The 18,161-nt window shown below is 45.7% G+C and overlaps 1 protein-coding gene across 2 annotated transcripts in view; it reads right to left on the bottom strand.

The window, feature by feature from the left end:
• The window catches only part of FLVCR2 (feline leukemia virus subgroup C cellular receptor family member 2), a 33,779-nt gene extending 17,996 nt beyond the window's left edge, over positions 1 to 15,783 (bottom strand). For both annotated transcript variants that reach the window (XM_030949452.1, XM_030949453.1), the window contains exons 1-3: positions 15,176 to 15,783; positions 4,425 to 4,566; positions 3,087 to 3,227 (exon numbers count right to left, since the gene is read on the bottom strand). In XM_030949452.1, the coding sequence (XP_030805312.1) occupies positions 3,087 to 3,227; positions 4,425 to 4,566; positions 15,176 to 15,688 (796 nt within the window). In that variant the 5' untranslated portion in view covers positions 15,689 to 15,783. The remainder of the gene's footprint in view (positions 1 to 3,086; positions 3,228 to 4,424; positions 4,567 to 15,175) is intronic.
• Positions 15,784 to 18,161: the final 2,378 nt, after the last annotated feature.

The raw sequence follows: 18,161 nt of genomic DNA, 5'->3' as shown, positions 1-18,161 counted from the left end.
ACATGCTCATTAGGCAGGAGAATCGACCCAATCCTTACTAAGAGTTACTCAGAAGACTGGAAACTCGAGCAGGGCCAGCAGCCAAGGATGGGGGAGAACAACTGGAGATCTCACAGCAAGGAGGCGCCCTCCAGCCTTAAAAGCTGTCTCTTCGCAACACTTGGCTATGGCAAAATAGCTAACACCCTAAATTAGCTTCATCCTATCTCCACCTCTGGAGCACCCCGCCCACTAGGTGACACCACAAGCTGCAGTGCAAGGACACGGGAGTATGGCAGATCAGCATAGTCCTTCTGTTTCTTCACTTCAAAGCTGGGCATAAACATTAACCACTCATTTGTGCACCTCTATTTCTCACCCAGGCAAGAGGACAGCAGCCTTGTAAAGACAGCCAGGCGCTGCTCTGGTAACTAACACTGTCAGTAAACCAGCTTTACAGCAGCTCTGTGATCCTTGTGATTTCCAAGACAGGGAAGAGCCTCTGCTCCCAAGCTGGGCAAAAAGTAAGAGTTGGCAGCAACACTTGGCACCAGAGACAGGTAAAACATTCTAAAAATCAAGACAATGTGTCAAATTTGCATATGTGAGGGCTGAGAAAAGTTGTAGGCATTTCATATGTCACAGCTGCTCAGCGAAGCTTCTCTGAGAATTATAGCCGTTGGAATGACAATAGAACAGGTAATGGTTGTTTCCAACAGGAAAGTGGCCATTTGCCCACCCAGATGAGGGAAACCAGAACTAGTAGCTGGGAGCAGGACATCTGAAGGTCCAGCACCACCTGATTCTTTACCTAGTTATCACGGTTTGCTTGTAATGTAGAATAATGTTTTTGATACCCCAGTGTCTCCTCCATTTTATAGAGGCCAGAACAGGGAAGTTCATTGCCTACAGCTCCAAACAGAGCCCTTATTAAGCTTCAGACTAGAACCCAGGTCTCCCAAAGGTAGGCAGCCTATTACCTACTTGCCAGACTCTCTCTTGTTCACCCTTGTAATACTCCCCAACAATGGCTCCTTATGCAGTTCTCACTGCCCTGCCTCCTCCTCACTGCCCCATCACCATTCCAAATGCTGATTTTTTTAAGCCTGTCTTATGACTCCCATTCTATTACCCTTTCCCAGAATTTCCCACCCTTTTCCTGCCTACTGCCTCTGACTAGCAATATGCTCTCCAATGCAAAGCCCAACCCCATAGACTTGGAATTCCTTAATGCCCATTCCATGTTATACCTCAGTTTTATGGAAGAAATGTCAGCAGCCTTGGGGAAAAGGTTCTCTGAGGGCTTTCCTGAAAATCAGTTCACTAGCACCTGACATAGCAGCAGTAACACCAGTTTCCAGCACTGCAAGTCTTGCCATAAGAAAGGAATCATTGGCTGTTGGTAATACCAAGACCTCAGAGGTTTGCAGATGTGTTCTGACCTGTCATTGTGGAAAGATCCTCATTTTTTCTACAGCCAGAAGAGATGGACAAGCAGCAGGTTAGCTCCTCTCTCCCTTGATAGATGCTAGCACAAAAGCCAACAGGCTGCAGATATCTTTATGTTAGGTAGGCAGGATGACTCAGTTGTACTCATGTGGCTGCAGATGTCTTAAATCTCGGCCAACGTAACTTTTGACTTGAGTAGGAAAAACTGTCACCATTTTAAACCCAGACAAGCTAAAAAAAAAAAGTTTCACAGCATAGTTCCCTCTCTGAGTAACAGTCACCATCTCAAGTCAAGCTGGAGATTGGCATGAGGCTGACACAGAGAGGAACAGAAAAAATGCACAGACCAGCAGCAAGAGCCACTGAACAGGTTTTCCACACTGTTTGTGACTGCCAGAAAAGAATTATCCCAGGATGGTCAGATTCTAAACATGCTCTTTGTACTGAGAGCCCTCCTCTCTCCTCTAGGACTTATTTATACCTATTAGAGCAAATGCTTTCCCCTTTCTTTTTCCTGAAGGGTAAGTGTGAACTGAGCAGAAGATACAATCCAACTTTAGACACAGTCTGCCTGACAGATTTTTCTGTCTTCACTTTCTGAGAGGGTATTATGTACTATAGGAAAAAAAAGCCAAACCCAGCAGCTGCAATGCAAACCAGGAGAGTTTAAGAGCAATCTGAGAGGGGCATTTCTACTGCACTGAGAAGGAAGGGAGCAGAGATTCCAGCAACTCCAAAGACCATTAGCATCCTCAGCAAGTACAAAGCCACCATCTGACTCTCTCCAACCTGCCTACTCATCCACAAGGTCTTTCAGATACAATTGCTCGCAGAATGTGCAGAACTTTCAGCAATATTTAACCGTGCCCCTGAGAAGCTTCCATAGCAAGCTGGTAGGAAGACTGAGGACAAAACTTCCCACAGACTAACTGGCTACAGTACACCCTATTATGCACCCAGGCAGAGACCACAATGGCCTTTCTGCTAGTAAGAAAAACACTTTTCTATATGCCAATTCAGCATCAGGGAATAGATGCAACACATCACACTGCCCTCAAACAAACAGACCGAGAATGCTGAAGAGAAGCAAGCAGCAAATTCAGCATGCAAGGACAGATGGCATAAGATATTCTCTAGTCCTTCCTCCCAATTGCTTCACAGGGACCGCCTAGAAAGCTGACAGTCTGCACATCTGCATACTCTATATGACCTCTACAGAGATGCTTGGCAGTCATATTCATATCCTTGCCTTCAGAAATGACTTTCACTCAGTTCTATGACTTGCACTCAGACACTTCCATATATTTCTTATGTAAGCACTTAGATTGGTTTGCTGCAATTAGCTAAATTACTAGGAAAAAAAAAAAAAACAGATAAGGGAAATCCCCTGAACAGCAAATAGTCAAAGACTGGGAGAACAGTTGTAGGGACATATCACCCTCTGCGTGCTTGCCCTCCTTTTGTTCTTCCCTGCTGCATTCACTGGTAACCACTGCTGAAGAGTACTGGGCTCTAAGGATCCCTGGTCTGTGGCAGCACAGGGGAGCTATCTTTGTGTTCCCCTAAAACAACTCAAGCCAGCTACTGTCCCAGCAGAGTACAGAGAGGAAGGGAGAAACTGTGATAACTGCACAAGAAGAAAGGAGACCAGACCTTACCATAAGTGACCATAAGCAGCAAAAAGTTGGCATTGCGGAGCAGGCGGAGGATTGACTGCACGTAGGAATACTCCGCAGCTGGTCTGGACTGGATCAAGGCCTGAGCTCGGCTTGGAGGGCTCGGGGGCTTCTCTTTGAAGACTGAAAGCAGACACAAAGTACACCTGTTTGTAATGGTGCAGTTGAGGGGCCTGAGTATACACTGTGCCATTTGAGGGATGGCAGAGGTGCTGCTAGAACCAAGTGTACAAAACACAACATTTTCCTTAAGCTTTGATCTCCATGCATGAACTTATCCAGGAACAGGAAAGAACAGCTCTCTTCCAGCAGTAGCTCCTGTCACCTTCCCAAGGGAAACATCTTGCCTTCAATTAGATTTTTGTGTAGGCAGTGTCCAGCAGCACCAAAAGAGTTCTCAGGACTACTATCAGCCTTTGTCTCTAGAAGGATGACCATCCAGGTGCAAAAGTGTTATGTGGATTTACAAATGACAAAGTAGAACTGGACAAGTCAGTTGACAAAGGCGGCCTAGTGTTCTGCAGTGGCCAGTGCCCAGGGAACAATAACCTTTGCCAGGTTTTATTTCAGGCCAAGCCATCTGCTGCCTCTTACTATCATTAAAGTAGCATCCAGAAATCCCAGTCACAGGTGATACTGCTGTGCCAGGTGCTAGACAGGCATTTTTGTACCTTGTCTATTCCCTGCCCCACACTATTTGAAGCTACATCTGATTCAGCCATCAGCAACAGAACAAACTGGTAAGAGGAGCCTATCAAAAAAATTGCATGGAATTCAGCAACTAAACTCAGCTCTCCAGTGAACATGCCAATATTTCATGCTAAAGATCTGGCTTCAACTTCATGTGTTAAGCAGGGAATTGCATCTCTTGTGTCCTACTACTGTCCTTCATGCTTTTTTCCCTCCACTCATAACTGGGATCATCTTGTTCCTGTGATGCCATATAATCTGCCTCTTTCTACTCTTAAGGGGTAGGCAGGTCTCAAGACATAACCCAGCAGCCAGCACCCTGTTTGTAGGGAAGATGACTATGAAAGATTTCTGCTGGTTTTTAAAAGACTTACTCATGCCTGGAATTTATTATGCAAGCAATGGACAAAACTAACGATTTGGCAGGCTTGCTGACAACCTCCCTTCAACATGTGCTGTTCATCAAGGGTTTGAAGCAGCAAGATACAGTATTGCATGAGCCTGTCAGTTGCATGGTAGGCCACCTCCCCAGATGGCCAGCCCAGCCCATCTCCTGGCACACAGGCCCCCGTCACACACTGGCTGATCTCAGTCCCATCTGTTTTCATGTGCACACTCCCATCTCCTTACCTATAATGACCAGGATGAACAGGGCTGATGCCACACCTGCAGTCATGAAGAACATGATGCTGATGTGGTAGGCCAGCTTGTCCACATCCTCCACATTAGGGATCAGAACTGGAGGGACCAGAAAGCCTGCAGCAATGCCAAGCTGAGGAGAGAGAGAAGATAAACAGAGGCATGACATGAAACTGCAGCAGTGCCAACTACCCTACAGCTCAGTTGAGCCTGATCCAATTTCACACCCAAGATGAAAATCTTCTTTACCACCCAACAATTAAAAGTCAGATACCCATTTCAATTAGGCCATAAGAGACGTTTCCCCACTGCAATTACAACTGTCAGGATATTCAAGGCAAGGTTTTACAACAATTGAGCAGAATGAATACCTGGCTTCATCAAAGTGGAGGTCTTGCCTGCCCTGACCTCCCCCACAAATATATGTTCCTGTTCACATACACATCCCATTCCTTACCTTGCCCCTGCTCTAGAGCTGGCCTGATCACCCGGTAATCCACTTTTGCTCATTAAAAATAGCAGAAAACAAGACCATCAAAATCAACCAAAATATTTGCTGGGTCCATTAGTTGAACCAATTTATTTTCCAACCACATAAGTGCAAGGGCAGAGACACCTGACCACTCTACATAACTGAGATATTAATCTGGTTCAGCCAACTTTGAAACAGTTTCAAATGAGCAGCCTCTCAGGACAAGGCTCACTCTATGACCACCAGGAGAACCTAGAAGAGCATCAGGGTTGAAAGCAAAGGAAGTGTTGACAATGTCGAGGTTGTTTTAGTACTGGAGCTTGGCAACTGTCCCTGGAAAAACTGCTCTGAAGTGTACAGAAAGCAAGGAAGACAAGTTCTGTGCAGCCCATAAACCTCACTGAAGCATGTCAGCACAGAGCAGAAGACCCAAGAGCCCTGTAACCCAGGCATGAGCTTGGACAACTTTCCCAGGCTGTCTTCTAGCAAAACCTCCTTGTGCTCTCTCTGACATGTCTCCATGTTTCTGGGATGCTGATAGACTCATTCTGGAAGAGCTGACTTACTGGCCAAGACAAAGATCTCAGAACAAATATATTTCAGTTGCCATATCTCGCAGTTAGGCTAAAAATCAGCTGTGCCACCCTGCCCCAGAAAACTCTCCACAAAATCCCTACTCCTCCATCCAGCTGGTGTATTTTTCAGATAGGAAGAATGCTTAGGAGTCAAACAGAGCTATCTGCTGTACTCAGGCACCATATTTAGCTTACAAACAAGTGACTTTCAACCATGTCTGGCCAAACTTCTCCTGTGTCAAACAGTATCCTCCACTGGGACCTGGAATATCCTGGGTCACAATGAGCAACAGATATCTAGACTAAATTCATTCTCTCAGACATTGCAGGGAGCTAGTGAGAAGAGCCACTGAGAGATTTCAGATGTGCCCCACCAATTCAAGGCACTGTCAAGAATAAGAACATTTGAGGTTTGGTTACATAGACTGAAGACAAACCCAAGCTGTGCCATCCCAGATAGCAAGTCAAGGACTGAGTTTAGGAGGAAACTTTAAAGATCATTAGGGAGGATAAACCTTCCTAACACCCACATGGCACAGACAGACTCTGACACAGGACTAAACTTGCCAGAGCCCAGTTTTGCTCAGATATGACCTATGCCCAGCCTCTCATCACAGCAACTCAGGCTGACTCTCCTCCTCTGCACTGCCCATTGACTACAGTGAGCACAACTATCATGGTTTAGAGGCTTCAAGGTCTAATCTCCATCAAACTGCATGTCTCCCCTTCCCTACACAAGCCTGCAGCTGCACAGAAAAGCTAATGGCATCAAGCACAGAAGCTCTCAGAGATGGCTGGTAGAGGGCAGAAGCCTGCTTGCCTCTGCAGCACATTTATTTTGCCCTCCTTGAGGCCAAGTGCAGGCCTGTGCCTCTGGTGTGCCTGGCCAGCCCAGGACACAGCCAGCCTGGGCTTCACTCCTATCTCCAGAGCATTTCTGAAGATTTAACCTTTGAAGAAGAGACTCTCAATATTGCTCCTTTCCATTTGAGGGAAGAGTCCTATTGAGTCTCATAGATCAGGTTTTCCATGTGCCCCCCGCCCATTCCCAAGTAAGGTTTACAAACACCTTACTGGAAAGTGACCTTTTGTTTTACCACTGTTTCATTCTTGGAAGAACTAAGCTGGATTCCTGTGCTAGGTACTTCTTGGCTTCCTTCTCTCTGCAATCACATGCAATCACATGAGCTGCTGAACAGCAGCAAACCAACAGGAGAGGAGAGACCAACGCTTTATTCTGACCTCTGACACAAGTTTCTCCAGGACCACAGCTGAGATTCAATCTTTTCCAGTCTCCCTCCAGCTGCTCAGTCCTGAAACAGGATCTATCTGATATACCTAGCAGAGAAGGTATTGATAGTCTGTGTTGCAAATTGTTTAGAAATCTTTTTCTGGGAGGTCCTACAGTCATCACTTACCCAATGGGCCACAGACTCACCCAGCTTTCTTGAACTACTTGTTGGCCTTTTCAGAAGGATTTTCCTGAACAACTTTTCTAAACACAAACAGATGTTTTGTGCTTTCTCTTCTCCTCCTCCAAAAAGAAGCAACTTTTATCCACTAGAAGTTCATTATATCTTTCATAAGAATCAGGTAGCAGAATGGACAAAAAATCAGAGCAATAGGAGCTACATTTTATATTTCAGAGCAACTCATGCTCTTAATTCTGTGAAGATAAGGCCCTTTGACTTGACTAAGACTGAAGATTTCCTGAACACTCACAGACCCTGGATTATTCATACCATTTTAAGCAAAGAAGACAAGCTCTCAACAACATGATGACTATTACACTGCATATACTTTACCTTTCACAAGGAGATTTTTAGCCTGGTTTTCAGCAGGTCAGTGTGCACATTACCACCAGCCCACAGAAACACTGTAACCAACTAACCAGAAAATTTAGAAGATGTCTTAGAAAGGGAAAAATCACCTCTCCCGTCTCCACACCTTGCACATCAGGGAAAATAAAGCAATGTAAAAATAAGGTTAGTTCTGTAACAGTCCATGCTACCCTCCTCACAGACACCATCAGTCATAAGGGATCATAATGGACCCTTGTACTTAATTTGCATCTCCAACCTCTGTACAGGCAGATAGGTCTCCAATACCTATACAGATAAACTTGTTCTCAAAATTTGGTACATCACTCAGAATCCTCTCACCCAAAACACCCAGCACTGTCCTGATCTCTGAGGATCCCTCCAGGAGATCAGGCTGCTGGCACTTTATTTTAAAAAGGCTTTGGGGTAATTTTTAAACACACTACCAGGAAAGTCAACAACTACAACAGAGAGCACTGTTCAGATGACTTACTCTTTAGAGACTAGTAAAGGATAGAAGGAATGTATTTCCTACCTGAATTTTGTGAAGGATCAGTCACAACAAGAACAACATCATATTCAATATTTAAGTGCGCACAAGAACAGGCAACAAAACCAAGAGCACGTAGCTACGAAGGTGGTATAAATGTACCCAAAGTCTTGAAATTGAAAATGACATGTCTAAGGTTAGCTGCTAAGAGTCTCCTGAAGTGATGTACCAGTACCAGTGGTGTACAACCAGCGGTGTAAATGAGTGATCAATGGAGGAGTGCAGGAGTGGACCTCCACCTCAAAGAAAACTACGAGTCAGCAACAGGAACGCAGAAGCCCTGTAAAATTCCATATATACCATTTATACCTACCTATAAGTAGGTATAAATGTTGACAGAGGGGACCACCAAATACAGAAGGTCAATTAAAATGTTAAAAGACAGAGAGATGCTGCAAAAGCAAAAATACACAACAGTTAGAAATTTTGACAATGCCCTTGCAAGCTAAATAAGCGTCATGACAGGGATGATGCAGAGACTGCATTTTTTGATTCCATAAATACCCTTTTCTGAGGAAAACTTATAAGAGGCAGCACAATTTGTGATTTCAACCCAGAACAGCACAGTGTGACTATGATCAGTATTACAGAATGGTTCTGTACTGGATGAAAATTCAGTTGCCTTGCAACAGTGACAAAAAAAGGAAACACCCTGCAAAACACTACGGCAATATATAACTCAAAAGAGGAAGCTGCTCAAAAGGAAAAAAGTGTGTTAAAATGGAAATTAAGAAGAAAATCCTAAGAAATTAAATGCTTTTAAATGTCACTAGGATTGTGCAAAAACACTGAGTCAGAGGCTCACTGTAAGCCTAGATAATATTAGCAAAATATTTTAGAATAAAGGAACCACAATTAAGTAAAAAATAAAGACAAACAACCACAACAAACAAGCCCCCCCCCCAAAAAAAAACCAAAGAAAAAAAACCACCAACAAGAACATAAACCACCAGCTCTAAAATTGGACATTATTCCTTCAAGCAAAGAAAAATGACAGCAAGCTGGACCAAGCTAAAGCAAAACCATAATTAGGCCAAAAGAGGCACCAGAACAGCTTTACAAACTAAGTCAAAACTCTCCAAACACAACAAAATCAGGAAACCTGACAGAAGGGTCAAAAGATGATCAGTGTGGAAGGAGAACATTCAAGAAAGAGCTCTTGGACCATCATTCATGACATGATGCCTTATGAGTGGAAGATATCACTCAATTTTTTTTCAACTAATTTCTTCCATGAGGCACCAGGACCAGTTGGTATTCATTTACAAGTTCAAAAGAACAACTCAACAGAAAATCCACACTACTTGCATACAAACATACTAAATGGCCTGTTACCCAATATTCAAAGAGAAAAGTGATGCTAATTTTTAGGAGGCTCAGCATAAGCAGAAGTCCCAGGAAACCCCGAAACCAGCAGCCAGCTGGTTTGGCCAAGTGGACAGAAAGTGTTGCAATCAAAAGATCTATGCTTTGATAAAGACCAATACAACAGGCTTTTCAGAAACCATGATTTCAGTATGGTCTTAGCAACTTCCTAAGCCAAGACTTTGGAGAGTGAGCAGGATACATCCCAGATTCCCTCTGGATTCACCCAGTGAAACTCATTTGAGGAGATGCTTGCTCCAGAGCTCTGGGCAACACAGGACCTCTGATACTCTGGGTATCAAAGCTCTGTCCTAGGCCCTCCCTCCTTTTCCAACTGCAGGTGCCCCTCAAACTGTAACCATGACATTTCACCAGAGCAGCTGAACCTTCTGACCCTATAATTCATGTATCATGACCTGCAGAGAGCAGACAGCTACGCCCTTCTCACACCCCGTGCCTCCCAACTGCACATTGGCTTCCCAATACTTTGCTATCAGCACACGTCCCAGCCATATAAAAGGCTACAAGAGAATTGAAAATGCCCAACTGAGGTGCTGTTTAAGCAGAAGCTGCCAGTTCCTACACAGTAAACTTCTGTATGAATTGGTGTCCAGAACATGCTTCTTCCATACCACTGACAGAAAAACTAGAAGAGCCTATTGAAATCCAGATAGTCAGGAAGCCAGTGTACATTTCGGCACAGTTTGCATAACTTTCTTGCAGTGTTTTAAGAAAAAGTACGGAAGTACACAAGTTGTGGAAGGAAAAACTGTAATCGAGCCTTGTGATGAGAAAAGACAGGGCTTAAGCTTGATTTACTTTCCCACTAATGTGGGAGACACTTTGCTTCTCCAAACTGCACTTGCACAACCAAAGCTCATGTGCAAACACAGCAAACTCCCTTCCACATCACACTTCTGCTTCTGTGGCATCATCTCATAAAGCTTCATATGGTGCAATGCTGTACAGTGAAGACCGGTCAGAATTCCCCTGTGCAAGTCATTCAGGGCTTGGCAGCCTTGAATGCACCTTCCCCCAGTCTGTTGGGAAAGAAATGCAACACAGCAAAACAACAGCAGTGGACAGGAGAGAGAACAAAACAGAGGGGTTTCAGCTACTTCAGCTGCTACTGGAATCCTCAGTGAGAATATGCTTTGGTCAAGGACCTACTCCAGTCACCTAACACAGACAATCCTGGATATCCTGCAGGGCAAGTGCTGAGGCTGCTTGCTGGCCCTCCCATCAGAAACACTGCAGACATTCATTTAACTCCCATGCAGAACTTAATCCAAAAGCCAAGTCCTGTGAGAAAGAAAGGAGAGCTGCCTTTGGTGTATGTCTGGGAAGGGAGCACCAGATGAAATGGGTAGAATAAGTTCATTTCAGGCTCTCATGTCCATTTATAGAAATGGAGGCATTCCTGCAAAAGCCACATTGCTATTTGGTCAGCACACCCTCCCACACTGAGCCACATCCAGGATCTTGGAGAGTTAGCCATAGAGCACTCCTTGAGATCCAAGTGCTCTGATCTACCCTGTCCTTTTTTTGTCAGGGAGGGAAAGGAGACAAGGCAGGAGAATGCCAACCATTAACTACTATCACTACAAGCAACTATGCCAACATTAGCTACTGCGACTAAAATCTTCTCTATTCTGATAGCTAAAACTGAGAGATACAGGGCCAAGCTAGAGAGCCATGAGACAGATCCTGTCCATATTTTTAACAGGGATTTGAAGGGATGGGAATCCTCCTGCAGAGACAGAGCAGCCAAAGAAGTTCTAGAAGTCCACTCAAAGACTGGAAGACAGGGACTCCACAGGACATGATACATTTCCAAAATTCTTCTTAGACTTTAAGATGCTGCCTTCCCTGAAGGGCAAAAGGTACAGAACAAAGTTATCAGTGAGGCATCAAACAATGGCACATGCCCAGCACAAACAGCACTGTCGGATCACCAGCTCAAAAGCAATGGCTATTCAGACATTGCAGACCCAAGTACATGGCAAAACCCACCTCAGCCACTACCTCAGGCAGACTCTTTCCCCCAATTAAAAACAGATGAAATGACCCTCCAGGAGTGACAGAGAGAACATTTCCATGAATTTCATTCACAGCTTATCACCAGGTTTGTCCATTTTAAAAGCCATCACCTAATCAGTTCAAGACTGGGACTCCCAGCAGGCTGCAGATACCACCTAAAACCTCTGCCTCAGGCTGTTTCTGTTATGAAAGCCCTAAATATCTAAAGTCACATTGCAGCTATATCAGAACAGGGACAGATCCTAAGATCAGTAAGGTGCTGCATGATTTTTTCTCTAAAGCAGAGCTTTAATATAAGGCTGAAGTTTTCTTTCCTCCCAAATCACATCACTTTTTTTCAAGTCATGCTTAAAAAAAACCAGAAAAAAAGGCAAAATTACTGCAAAAAGATAATTTAACAGGCCCACATCCTTACTCCCAAGCCTATCAGTGGCTTGTTTCTCTGTCAAGACAACAAGAAGCAGGAACAAAGTCTCTCTCTCAATCAACAAAAAAACCCAATACTGGTGGCAAAGCAATACAAATCAAATCCACAAATGTTCTTTGTCTGTGTGCAACACAGTTATACACTTCTCTGCATGCTGCCCATGCCCCTTGCCCATCAAGTGACAACAGGGAGATAAACTAGTTAGAGTGAGATATGCATAAAACTCAGGCACAGCAGTTCAGCATGCACCATGGCAGCTGAAGGAGAGAGCTGGTACCTGGCCATCAGACTCCAGCTTATCAATTTCAAAATGCCATGAAAACTTACTACCTAAACATCCCCGCCGCCATGTTAGTTCTGTCATGCCAAAGGACCACGTGCCTCCTCATCCCCACAAAACAGAAGAGCAAGTGTGCTCAATGAAGGGGCAAGACGTGCTGCTCCAGCAAGCACCACACACTCCTCCAAATGCCACTATCTCAGGTCCCTTCCCACAGCAGTCCTGTCACCAGGGAGAGTGACAGACAGTCTGCCATCAGCACAGAAGGTCAGAAGCCTGTCTGCTGCTGGCCGCCAGGTGTGAACCACAGTCCCAAACAGGGACACAGATGATGAATCAATACAACAAAATGGTAACAGCATGGCCTTACTCAGACTGCTCTCTCCTATCCACCTCATGTGTGGGACTTCACACAGATATCCAGCACCGAGGTGCTCCACAGGGAGCACTGCTGATATAGCAGGAACACTACTACTGACAGCTGTATTTCATAAGCATGTCAGACAAATCCCTGCCAGTATTAAAATACGTCTGAAGAACATTAGTGAACTCTCCATAACACTTCTGCTTCTTTACCCCAGATCTTCAGCATGAGGAAGAGTCCCCATATAGATTTTTCCTAGTCTTTCAAGCAATGAGAAGCCAGTAGTATTTCAATAACACTAATATATTAATGCCAAGGCATCTTATAGGCAAACTTTATTCTATACCTCCCCACATATGAGCTTCCACGACAAGGAAAAAGAATGGAAAAACACCCATGTATCTTCCTGTTAAATGTGGAAAAGTAAAATGTCATGAAAACCAGCAGGGGGTAAACAAGAGAATGTGATCATGTCCACAGGTGTTCACACTCTTCTAGAAGCTCTGGGCACTGATTCAAGAGTGCTCAATGTAATCTGTTTTTGCACTTCAGATACCACAGCCAACATATGGCCAGAAACAACTGAGGTGATTCTAATACCTTTCTAGGGATTGTTTGTTTTTTTTAAAGGGCATTTAACACCTGGTCTGATTGATTCAATCATTTACTCTTCAGGGCTAACTTTGAACTTGAAGGTTACCATCAGTCATCAAGCAGAGGCAGTGCCCTGAGCAAACATGGTCCTGGCAGACAGGGCTTCCCTCAGGACAGCACTGGTGAAGTGCAGCCAGGCACCAAGAGAGCAAGAGCAGAAAGAGGGCAGGTATACCAAATAAAGAAGCAGTGACATTTTCCTGCTTCTTCATGCAGTTGCTTGCAATTATTGATGGAGAGGGACAACAGTGCTTGGTATTCAATAATAATAATAATTAAACTAAGTGACATGGCAAGGAAAGGAACACTATGCAGTTGTAGAGAAACAAGCATAGGGAATAATTTACCATACTGCAATTACAAAACCACTGTACTATACCCTTTGCTAACACTCTCTAATATAGTCTTTAACTACACTCAGGAAAAATGTACGCCTCTATTTCTTCTCCCTGCCCAACCTCACCAATAAACAAAATAGCTAGGTTTCATCCACTGGGATTATGCCTGACTATGGGAATAAATAGGTCTTCCCTATGGAGTTATGCTCTGTCTTTAGTCACTACCATTTCTGAATTCTCTGGTTCTCTAAAAGGAAAGTCTGGGCTTACAAAGCAAAGTCTATGTACTGAACTGAGGTCTCATTGTCGTGTCAGTGCAACCGCTAGAGCAGTGTGGAGCACCAAAAGGGCAGCGAAAGTTTGCTTTTCACAACCGTTACACTAAGCCACTCCTTTTGGGATGCTCATGACTCCACACAGGCAGACAGCCTCATTGTTTGGATTTCTAATGCACACTGCTGTCTAACTCCGCCTGAATATTTTTTTTAAAGTCTGACAGCAAAATGCTCAGTTACTTATTGGCTCATGCCAAGTTATATGCCTTCCACTCTAAAGATTCATTTAAAAACTTATAAAAACCAGGCCACTAGAAGGGATGATAAGAGCAAAAAGGATAGCTTAGGTGCACTCAAGTAAAGAGAAGTATGTTTTCTCTTTCCTGAAGATGTAAAGCAGGCCCCTTAATTCCCTAGCGCTGTTCTGCAAACTTCTGTTCCTCAAATACCATCTCCAAGCATTCACCTCTTTTTACCGCAGCAGTATCTAAATAAATACAGAAGTACAGGAAGAAGCAGTCTGCACTAGAAGCTACCTGAATTGAAAACCATTCAAATCAGAATGGCAGTCACTCACAGGCTGAACCGTCCAGGGTGGAGCACAGAGCCACATGCAGGGGAGTACACTGCATCTCAAAGTAATGGGCACAGGCCCAGCAGCCAATGCCACGTTCCACTTTCCTCTTCCTTTGGTCAGGGCCGCAGAGCCAGGCTCACTTCACTTATGCCTCATTGCATCAGTATTGGCATATTTACTTCATTCAGCTGAATGAGCAGGTGTTCCGGTGCAAGGGTCAAGAAGATATTTCCCTGATCCTCTCAAAGCTGTGTAAAAAAATTATCTCCTCCAACTACAAGAAAAGAGTCTCACAGCTTGAGCAAGTGTGGGTCACTGGCCTCAGACACCTGTATTGATAAAAGAGTGCTCAGGGAGCTGAGCTCACACTGGCCTGATGGAACTTTTCTTTTTCTCAGAGCAACTGCTTGTGTAAACACTGTACCTACTTTTAAGAGGTATGAAAGTGCTAAAGTCCTTTTCCTCCAGAGCCCAATGACAATGCTTTCCGAAGACAGCTAATCTCCTTTGTCCCATCTAATTGTCAGCAGAAAGAGGATATTGCAGTGTCAAGTCCAGATGCAACTGCAGATTTGAAAGACACTCTGCCTGAAGCAGTTTCTCAACATTGTGCCTTCCCCCCCAGGATACTGAATCAGAGCCCTGGACTTGGGGTCTCACACACACAGGAAGTGGAGGGCACTGGAGAAGAGCCTTAGTCGAAGACCTCTCAAAGCCAGAATCATGCCTAACCCCCATGCTGCCCCGAACTTTGTAGATGGAGGTCCCATTTGCCTCTGCCACCACTATCAGCCCTCAAGCTAACACCAGTGGCATCCTTCCCAATACGAGATGCATTTTCTAGAGGGAGCTTCATGTAAGTTCGTGTTATCCCTGCGGCTGCCCTCCAGCGCTGTGCATCTCTCACCCCTCGCTGGTTTGCTCCCTTAGCACTTCCAGAGTCTGGCCAGGCAGCTGACAGCCCGCCCCACAAGCGCAGCCAGCCGGGGTGCCGCTGCCTATTACCTGGTTCCCAAAGACCGCAATGGAGCAGGCGGTGGAGACCTCCTGGGAGCCAAACCAGACCGAGGCGATGCGCGAGGGCATGCCCAGGATGAAGACCTGGGCCAGGCCACAGATGACCTGTCCCAGGACAGTGACGGGGAAGAGGTGCGGCTTCAGGCTGCCCAGCTTCACCCAGGCACCCATGGCATTGAGGGCCGAGCCGGCCAGGGCGATGAGGCGCAGGCCCCTCTTGTCCAGCAGCCAGGCGACGGGGAAGAGCAGGGGGATGTAGATGAGCATGTAGCTCATGGAAAGCCAGTCGACGGCGAAGGCGCTCACGCCGTAGAAGCGCACGAAGACGTTGTTGACGCTGCCGTACTGGATCCACTGGAAGGCGTTGCACAGGGAGTAGCTGCTGAAGAGCAGCAGCACGGCCCAGCGAAGCCGGGACAGCTGTACCTCGGCGGCGGCATCACCCACCCCTCCCGCCGCAGTCAACGGACTCGGCGCCCCGGCGGGCTCCTGCAACACCATGGCGACACCGTGGGCCGCACCCGGCCAGGCTCGGCTCGGCTCCTCGCCGGCACCACCTGTCCAAAACACCCCGGCCGGCCGGCCGCCCCCGCCGCGCTCACTGGCGGCTGCCACGCGGGGAGGTGCCCCCGGGCCGGCCCTCCCCGCCCTCCGCCCCGCCCCGCCGCCAGGCCGGGGAGGGCTCGGGCCGCCCGGGGGGCACGGCGCGCCCCACACCGCCGGGCCGCTGCCGGGGCCGCTGCCCGGGCCGCTGCCCTGCCCGGGTCCTGCCGCTGCCCTGCCCGGGTCCTGCCGCGGCCCTGCCCACCCCGCAGCAGAGGGGCCGCCCCCCTCCCCGCGGCCGCCCCCTGCCCTGCCCGGCCCCGCCGAGAGGCCCCCACGGCGTTCCGAGGGCCGGGGGCGGGAGAGGCTTCGGCCGCCAGCGATGAACGGGACTGGGCTGAGCAGAATTGTGGCCTGGGGGAGGCTGTGAGCCAGTGGGCAATGCCCGACGCCGCCAGAGGTGCCAAGGTGAAGTCCTGGAGGAGGAACCGGTTTGGGTTTCGTTTGGGTTGGCCTCTGATGGTTTTTCTCACAACATGGCACTCTAGAGAGTGAAAATATCCAGTGAAGTGAAAATTAAAACATCTCGGCGTCACTGAAGTAAAAGAGCCAAAAGTGGTGTTTGTTTCCATTCTCACGAGGAATTCGCAGTTAATGAGTCAGCGCTTGTTTTCCCATTACTTGAGCAACACGCCACTGGGAGATGCCTGCCTGGAGATCATTTATGATCTACAATTCATTTAATTAGCATCATGTTACCTAAATTGCATAAACATTCCTCAGCACAAGGACGCAAATTTGCTGGTGTTCAGCTTTCTTCCAGCATTTAATACACAGGTCAAAATTCATTTGGAAAAATGGGAGCAGTGTCTTTTGGATGGTGTACTCCTGAAACAAAGGAATACAGAGTATGAAAAAGTGAAGTTTTTCTGGCTTGTGTTTACTTGATAGCTGCATCATAACGTAGCCTTTTTACACACTTGGTGGAGCACTGTCAGAGGTTATTGCTGCTGTCCTCTGAGTTATCTACCTACTGTCAGGAGCAAAGAGACAGTTTTGATGCCTTTATGTTCTTATTTACCGTGAAAGAAAACAAACAAACAAAACCCCAAAACAAAAAAGTTTTGCACAAATTATTGCAAGGAGCACAAATGTCAGTTTAAGTGGTTCTTGCTGTGTATCCTTACAGAGTTTGTTTCTTGTCACCTGCTTGGGTTTCCTACTCCCAGCGGTGGCCAGAAGCAGAGCTGGAGATGAGCAGAGCCAGTGCAGACTTCCCTATGTACTCTGCTGAAAGTTCCACAGGGCAGACTTGCAAACCATCCTACTCTCTCCCTCCACAGCTCACAGCTTTGCCAATGAACCTCAACTGAGATGCTTCTCACAACAGTACAACATAGTCATAATGTAGCCCTTTTACATAACAAATAAGAGAGGCAAATTCAGAAGCAAAAGCCAGAAAAGAGGTTTTCAGTCCCATTTGTTATTAAATTAGGCAACTAAAGTTAACTCGAAGGTCTGCATTGAAACCACAGAACAGAGGAATTTGGTGTAACAAATTTGTAATCCAAATGTTATTAGGCATGCAATGAGTGACAGCAGTGCGGGTAGGGCAGAGGTGAAATGGAGCAGGAATAAGACTACTATGGTTCAACAATTGCTTAGTCTGAGAACTCTAACAATAAAGCAGTGAGATACTACAGAAGATTAACTTCTGGGCTGATAAGACTTGAAAATATCTTTATAAAATTCTCCACAATATTATACAGAAATCAAAATTGCACAGAGGTAATCACTATCATTGATCAAAGAGCAGTTGAAAAACAAAGTCAAGAAAATAAATGTACAGGCAACTTTTAGGATGACAATCTGGGTTTGTTCAGAGGACCGTCATTTATTATCCCTTTAGTGCTGTAAGGAATAAAATTTGCAGATGGTTAAGACATTACTGAGTTAGTCAAGCCTAACTTAAATATGTCACCTACATGTTGTATTAAGGTTGGAATGACTTTAGGACTATAGCTTTAGCTGTCTGTAACTGAAAGTATTATCACAGTCCATGGCATCTTTAATTTGTAAACTCAGATAAATGCAGAATAATGAATTAGGTACTGTATGGCAGACTGGTGTCATAAGGTCTCTGGGCAACAAAGAGGAAGATATCAGTGACTGAATGTGGTTTTTAGAAAAAGAATAAGCAGAAAAAGTATAAAGAAAACAAATTAGGAATTGAGGAGAGACTGTCACACACCAGAAAGACACAGAGAACAGTTAAATTTCTTAATATAGTACTTAGAAAAGAACACACACACAATAGACAAATTATCAGATATATGGGAGATGACTGAGACACATGTTGGGTCCTTGGCCTCCTGACAGCTGTACTCCACACTGGGGTCAAAAACAGTCTGTCATCCTGGGTTTTGTTTTT

This window comes from Camarhynchus parvulus, chromosome 5 (assembly GCF_901933205.1).
Source record: "Camarhynchus parvulus chromosome 5, STF_HiC, whole genome shotgun sequence".
Lineage (NCBI taxonomy): Eukaryota > Metazoa > Chordata > Aves > Passeriformes > Thraupidae > Camarhynchus > Camarhynchus parvulus.
The sequence above is the reverse complement of the archived record's forward strand: the minus strand, read 5'-3'. Positions and strand labels throughout refer to the sequence as shown.